Source organism: Diabrotica undecimpunctata, unplaced genomic scaffold (genome assembly GCF_040954645.1).
Source record: "Diabrotica undecimpunctata isolate CICGRU unplaced genomic scaffold, icDiaUnde3 ctg00002088.1, whole genome shotgun sequence".
NCBI classification, from domain to species: Eukaryota; Metazoa; Arthropoda; class Insecta; order Coleoptera; family Chrysomelidae; genus Diabrotica; species Diabrotica undecimpunctata.
In genome coordinates, this window is record NW_027313149.1 from 8,697 (window position 1) to 16,484 (window position 7,788).

The 7,788-nt window shown below is 37.7% G+C and overlaps 1 protein-coding gene across 1 annotated transcript; it reads right to left on the bottom strand.

Annotated features, from left to right (window-relative positions):
- Positions 1 to 830: 830 nt before the first annotated feature.
- LOC140431829 (uncharacterized) lies at positions 831 to 1,667 on the bottom strand. The gene has a single exon (XM_072519708.1). It carries the CDS (start codon positions 1,665 to 1,667, stop codon positions 831 to 833), a length of 837 nt encoding a protein of 278 aa, XP_072375809.1.
- Positions 1,668 to 7,788: the final 6,121 nt, after the last annotated feature.

The window sequence follows — 7,788 nt, forward strand, 5'->3', positions numbered from 1 at the left end:
TCTTTGGAAGGACAAACTTTTATTTTTTTGTTACCTCTTTCACTATCTTCGTGCTTATCATCATTTATTTTTTTCTTAGCTTTTTCCTTTTTCATTGTTTCTATTGCCTCCTTCGTGTTTATTTCAAGTTCTAATTCTAGCTTATACGGACTAGATGTCAGTACAGCCGTTTTACCTTTTTTGGATTTCCTCTTTGGTTCCATTAATTTACTTCTCTTTGGCAGAGGACGAATGTCTTTAGGGCTGTTTGCTCCAAATGAAGTTGTTGCTCTATTGTGTGCAGGGGAAATTGTCAATTGAAAATCGTTACCAGTATGAAGCTTTGCAACTGAGGTTGAAGCAATTACCTCATCTTGACTTAAGTGAGGCTCTGCAGTTGAAGTTGAAGGAATTGCCTCATCTTGACTTGACACTGGTAGACTATTATTCTCCAAATCTCTTTCAGTCGTAGCAGATGGTGCAAAATCGAGGTCTGTAAATATATTGGGATCATAAGGTACTATCCCACATTTTTTAAAAGCGTTAATAGCAGTCAAAGGTGTTGCAGCTTGTAAGAAAGCCTCACCAAAAATTTTAGAGATTTGGAAAGCTGTTACCACTCTGCCTGGGTTGTTATTAAGAAACTTTTCTAATGCCATATCATAATATCGTGCTAAAGGAGCCATGACACCAACATCGGTTGGCTGCATTCGATGGGTGGAATGTGGAGGCAAACAAATGATATGTACATGTTTTTCCCTAGCCAAATTAATTACTTCTATGTTTTTTGTATGGCTGCTGTGTCCATCCAAAATCAATAAGATCGGATCGTCTTCACTTGGTTTCGTTTGTTAAAGAAAATGTTGAAACCATATTAAAAAGAGTTTACTATTTATCCAGCCACTATCGCTATAGGCGAATATTGAACCTGGAGGTGCACCAGCTTGGAGTTCAACTTTCATTCTCTTTCTTGCAAAGATTAACATCGGCGGTATGAAGATTCCCGATGATGACATGCAAATAACGGCTGTTGTTATTCCACTTCTATCAGCAGAAGTAAGCCGTCCAACTTGTTTCCGTCCTTTATGCGCCAAGATTTTACTATTACATTTGGGGACTGTACCTAGACCTGTTTCGTTACAGTTAAAAACACGCGTTGGATTGACATGTTTAGAATCCAAAGTAGCTTTATACAGATCAAAAAATTGTTTTACATTGTAACGATTAAAAGCTTCAGCTCTTGCAGCAGATGTTGATTCGGGTTTACGTAATGAAAGCCCTGGGTGCCGTTTTCGAAATCCGTACGCCCAATCTAAACCTGCAAGTTTGTTTGTTTTATTATATGGATGGTCTATGTTATTTTTTTCGGCTAACTGGAAAGCTAGGTGACGAAGATCAAGCAAAGTAATTCCGTATAAACGCTTCTCCATATCTAAGATATAATTATACAATTCTTCTTCCTGTTCCTTGGTAAAAACCGTTTTGTAGAAACCTAGACCCTTTTCGTCAGGAGAAATTCTTGTTACTTTTTCTTTGCATCTGCGAATTAACGTTGCTTTCGGGATACCATAAACTTTACTAGCTTTTAAATAGCCCATTTCCCCAGCTTTAACTGTCCGGATAGCATTCTTCAAGGCAACAAGAGACCAGGATTGTTGCTCAGTTTTCCTCACATAATTTCGTACCATTTCTAACTGCAAAAGAAGCATATAATTAAAAAAGTGTCAAGAAAATATAATGGGGCAATGTGAACCACTCCTAGTCCACGTTGCCCCATGCGTAGTACACATTCAAAATATGGAAATTAACGTACCAGTTCACAACGTATCAAAAGCAAATCTTAATTATTAAAAGCACATTTTACAAGCAACACCACAGTTTCAAAATGTTAAAATAATCATGTCTACTTACCGAGAAATCTTTAGTCAAAAGTAGTAAATTCCTTAGATCAGCAGCGACGAAACACGTGTTTTTAATTATAACACGTCTGAACGTACTCCCCGTGCGTTCACACTCATACTAAAAGTAGATAAGATGTCTACGGATATTTGTAGTAGTTACTAGATGCAGTGTTGCCAATTTTAAACAAAATAACCGATGTGGTTTACATTACCCCCATGGTCCATGATGCCCCATCCTCCCCTAAATACAATGGTGAAGTGTTTGAACTTCTGTATGTTTTTTTATAACAGTAAATATTCAGTATATTTAACATCGCTCTAGATCAACCTCCACTTTCAGTCCCTTGTTGTATTTTATAAAATCTTTATAAAAGTAAATATTTATTTACATTTATAATTACTAAACTATAACACTTTTAACAACGTTCGTCCATTATCATGGAAACTTCGGAAGTAACTGTAATCGATGTGCTGATGTTTTATTCAAAAGTTTGCTTTATAGCCTAGGAAAATGAACAAAAATACAGTAATTTTTCCACAGTCACTCTAACTACTATCTAATAATTGTTTTAGGTTCTATATGGGTAGAATTTACGTAATTATTTAAAATTACAATTTACATGAAAGTCAGAGAAGTTTTGAGTGTTTGCTACCCGGGATTTCCTGGGTACAAATTTTCGATGAGTAAAAACATCTTTTGAAGGTAAAAATTATTTTACTTCTAGAGGCCTAATAACACTTGGATAAATTTCATACAGAATTTTATCCACCTAATCTGTCCTAACGTAATATTAACCAAGCTTGCTTTTACCTAATCAACTTTAAATTTTCTATTTTATAGCAAACGCTTAAAATTTCATTATACGCTTTAAAAATAGACGCTGCCTTCCGAAAATAAACATACAAATACGCGTTTATTTAAAGCTAATAATTAATCCGTCACAGCAAAATATTTATTGCGAATAACATTAGTTCAAGGCGACAGGCCTCTAATACCAGATTTAATTAGGTTTAAATTTACGACACTTGAACTTCCATGTCGTAGTAAGTAATCTAATTAAGCGATTGATGTCAATTCACTCCGGAGAAAGGGTTAATGGGAGTATATATTTCTAGAATACTTTGTTAATTACAAGTCTCTACTTTATAAATATATACTGTGTGACCCACAATGCTAATAAAAATTGAATTCGGGTTGGTTTTAAGAAATTACACTTTGTAAAAGCTACCTACTGGCATTTTTTTCTCAGATGATCAAGTAAAAATAGCAAACTGTAAAGATGATATTAATTACATGCTAAGGAAACACAGATAAATAAAAATACTTGTACCCAGTACAACAACAGCACACAACAAAGGATAAAGCACACACCATCTTCGTAAAGAGAGAACTTAAAACTTTAAAACATGTAGCCACAGAAACGGAGCATTCCCTCCCCTTCACCAGCGAGACATAGCAAAGGCTCTTAAAGACGTTAAGCCAGCAAAAGCACCAAGATTTGATAATATTCACCCTGAATTCCTAATAAATTGTGGCAAGTATACAAAAGTTTGGCTGGCTCGATTTTTCACAGACATCATGGTAACTGGAAATATTCCACAAGAACTAAAGCGCTCTAAGACAATAGTCATACTAAAGCCAGGCAAACCAGCCGACAACCTAAAAAACTACAGACCGATTGCGCTTCTCTCTGCCATCTACAAACTATTAGAGAGGCTTATATATAATAGAATCAGTACAGAACTGTTCCAGGCGATCCCAGTCGAACAAGCGGGTTTTCGACCAGAACGAAGCTGTGCAGACCAGGTAATGTCACTCACCACCTACATCAAAGCGGGTTTCCAAAGAAGACTTAAAACTTCAGCGGAATTTATTGATCTCTCGGCAGCTTACGATACAGTATGGAGAGAGGGCCTTATATACAAAATTCTCCGTGCGATCTCCTGTAAACCAATAGCACGCCTAATAGATAGCATGCTCAACGACCGAATGTTTCAAGTAGTGATGGGCACAGATATCAGCCCACCAAAGAAACTTAAGAATGGCCTACCACAGGAGTCAGTGCTCTCTCCACTACTATTTAGCTTATACCTAGCAGATATCCCGGAAACACGGTCAAGAAAGTTCGGATACGCCGATGACTGGGCCCTCGCTACACGATGCAGAATACTAGAAATGTCTGAAGAAGTTCTGACGGCAGACTTATATACATTGGGCAAATATTTTCGCAAGTGGTGACTTCTATCAAATGCATCCAAAACAGAAGTTAGTTGCTTTCACCTGAACAATAAACTTGCTGGAAAGGAACTCAACATACGGTTTGAAAATACCACACTTACCCACAACAAAACACCGAAGTACCTGGGCGTAACACTAGACAGAAAGCTATCATTTAAAGAGCATTTAACAAAAACTGCCCAAAAGTTGAGTACAAGAAATAACATTATACAGAAGCTCTGCGGTACCACCTGGGGAGCATTGGTTTCCACTTTCCGCTCTACTGCCTTAGCCCTTGTTTTCTCGACCGCTGAATATTGTGCTCTGGCTGCACAGTCCACACGTAAAAAAGGTCGACAATCAGGTGGACGATAGCTGGTACGATTAAATCAACTCCCACCCAATGGCTTCCAGTATTAAGTCACATCCCACCTCCACATTTACGAGGAGTCAACGCACTTACACGTGAATACAAAAAGATCATGAACAATATAAACCTGCCGATCCATCAAGATACCGAGGATGCACGAAATACCCGTCTCCGTTCTAGAAAACCACCAATGAAAACGGCAGGAATGATACATGAGGAGTTCAACATCACGAATGCATGGTCCCAAGAATGGAACGAATGGCAAAATAACATGCCCTGCATTACCCACAAGCCACCAGGTTTTGATCTTCCACGCAAAACATGGTCCACTCTAAATAGGATCCGAACCAGACATGGCAGATGTGCATACATGCTACATAAATGGGGAAAGAACCCGTTTCCTCAATGTAACTGTGGGGAGAACCAAACCATCGACCACATTATTCAAGAGTGTCCCTCAAGATCCTACAATGGTAGCCCTGAAGACTTCCTGTTTGCAACTTCAGAGTCAATTGATTATATAATAACACTTGATGTTTGTTTGTAACTATTTAAAGTTTGTCAAATACCTATATTACTAGTGTTTGTGTATTTGTTCTAAATGTGTTGTAATTGCCATACGATAAATAAATAAAAATACTTCCCAAAGGAGAATGCTTACGAATATGGGAATAAAAAAAGATATAGAGTTGTAATTGTCGTCTTGGGGGAGAAAAGGCCATGCTTATGTCTATCTCAGATAGAACAATGTATGTTTATGTAGCTAGCCTTGACAAAGACTAGTGAGTTTCTTACATAATAAAATAAAACAACTTTTACAGTAGAGTAAAAAGCAGCTGTAGAGTCTTGAGAAAGTTGACTGGGACAGAGCCCCGATAGAAGCCCCCCCTAGAGTGTAAGGTACTCAAGGAGAATTACTGTTTCGTTTGGCCTTCTTCTTTTTTTCAATGTTCATTTGAGGGTTGGAAAAGGGATTCTTTATTTCGAAAAGGATTGAACATGATGTCTCCGTTTAGGATCTTGTGATCCTCTTCAGGCTTGCTTTGAATGTTGTTAGTTTGACACAGTACAAGGCAGAACAGCAGTGAAAAAGATAGGAAAAAGGTAGTTGTCGTGGCGTGTGTTGTGGAGCATCTTGGAGGCTGTTGAGATGGAGTCGCCGGTTGAATCAGAGGTCGAAGGTTTTTCTGGATATGATGTTCTTTCCAGAATGTAATGATTGTGTTTTTGAGCTAAATGTGAGAAAGACCGAATCTCTAGTTACTACATATTGTTCTGGCAAGCCGTTTTTACGTCTACGTCCAACTTCAGAACTAGTATATTGCACCAAAATTCTGTTATTGGATGTTTGCGTTAAGGGCCAAGCCTCGTCAGCTTTCGAGAGGCGGTTTTGCCATAGGTGGCCCAGCCAGTGTGAATGTCTGTGATGGCATGATAGTGATGGAAACTACCATTTTGATGTTACTTTATTTCCGTCAGACGTTTAGACATCCTCAGCTGACCCTAGAATTTGTGGCGAGTCCAAGGTTCGGTTATTGGCTGGGGACGCTAAAAGCGAGGTTACTTCGGTAGCAGAAAGAGGCCTTCTCTGACCGTCATGCCAGTATGAGAATTGTGTGTGAGAGTGTTTTTGTATGTGAATGTGTGTGAGCTAATCTGGCAAAAACGAAAACTGTATTCTCTAGTGACCATTGTTCCTGCAAGCCCTTTATACCGATCTACGATCAACTTCAGAACTAGTGTATTGCACTAAAATTCGTGTTATTGATCGCTTATCGGAGTTCGATAGACAGTCTCAATATTTACCAGTTCAGGTGAGAAAATAGTTGCTATTTTCTCGGAGGACTCGGAGGAGATTGAGAAACCGCAAAAAACCAATCTCTCCCTGTCCAAGGTAAGAAAAGGATAAGGTTGTAGGAAGGTTCGGTAAGCTAGCGGAGTAGCTTAAAGTATGTCAGCGTATTCGCCCGGGAGTTCGTCAATGCAAGCCTGCATTAGAATGGACGGAATGTGAAGTTTTTGTGTATTGGTTTTTGAGTTCGTACGTGACCTAGATAAGAGTAGGAACTTTGTAGAGTTGCTTGGGTGTCTGACTGGGGGCTGTTGATGGTTCTGAGTGTAAAGTTTCTGTTGAGAATATTTATTCTCTCGATAATTGTGGCAAATTTCAAGACATTTCATGGGATGAGAATCTTAAGGGTTTTTTGTTTACCATTTGGCCCGAAATTCACTAATATTTATACATAATACTTTAGGAATTTTTAGGTTAATTGGCCAATATTCAAGACGGGGTCATGCGAATCGACGTTCTCATTAGTCCACAGACTAAGGCACGCGAAGACATAGTTAAGACAAATAAGATAGTGAAAAGAATATAAATATCTATGTAGTACTATATCTGACAAAGGTTTTTCTGAGTATGACATCCGACGCACAGTTCAATAGAGACATTAGAGTGTATATGTTCTAAATTAATTTCTTTGGTCCAATCGAATTTCCATTAATATAACATTGATACTCAATACAATAATTCTAGAGCCAACATTGACATATGGATCAGGCTGATGACAGGAACGTTAAAAAAAAAAGATAAACGACGCAGTAGCCATTGATTTTCTCCTGAGCGTGTCAAGTATTTAGACTAGAGCATATACCAAGTAATTAAATTAGGCGACGTACAAATAGAATACACAGAACAACTAAAATAATAAAGAGAAGACAATTGGTATGACTTGAGTATCTGAGGCGTATGGAAGAACATTAGTTCTTTTAACTATACTACGCCTAATAGGAGTAAACATAGAAGGCCACCAACTGCATGGTGGCAACAATGATGGACCAGGCAATCAATGAAGATTCCTGGAGAGATAAAAAGACGTGGCCATGGGATGCGGCAAAAAAACATCATGCAAGAAACAACCTAAAAGTATAAAAGTATTACTAATCGCAATCAACAATGGAAAACTGATGAAATCTTGAGACCAATAGAAAATAGAAAAATATAAAATATAAATAGAAATAGAAGAACTGATGAAAAATAATGACATGTTTAATTTACAAAAAGATACAAGAAATAACTGGATCATATAGGTCAACTGATAATAGTCTACTTGACAAACAAGGAAACATTATAGTCAATGAAAAAGACACAATGTAGAGGTGGATTCTTTATCATATTCAAATCAAATGTCATTCATATCACATTTTAATAAAGCAGTCTGATGTCCACATTCACAATATGCGAAACAGTCACTTTTTTTTGAACCTATTCTCTATCCTTCCATTGTTGGATGTAGGTCTCCCCCAGTTCTCTCCATCTT

What these genes read in the sequence shown, in the direction of transcription:
- LOC140431829 (XM_072519708.1), bottom strand. Translation starts at nt 1,667, where the DNA reads ATGGTACGAAATTATGTGAGGAAAACTGAGCAACAATCCTGGTCTCTT.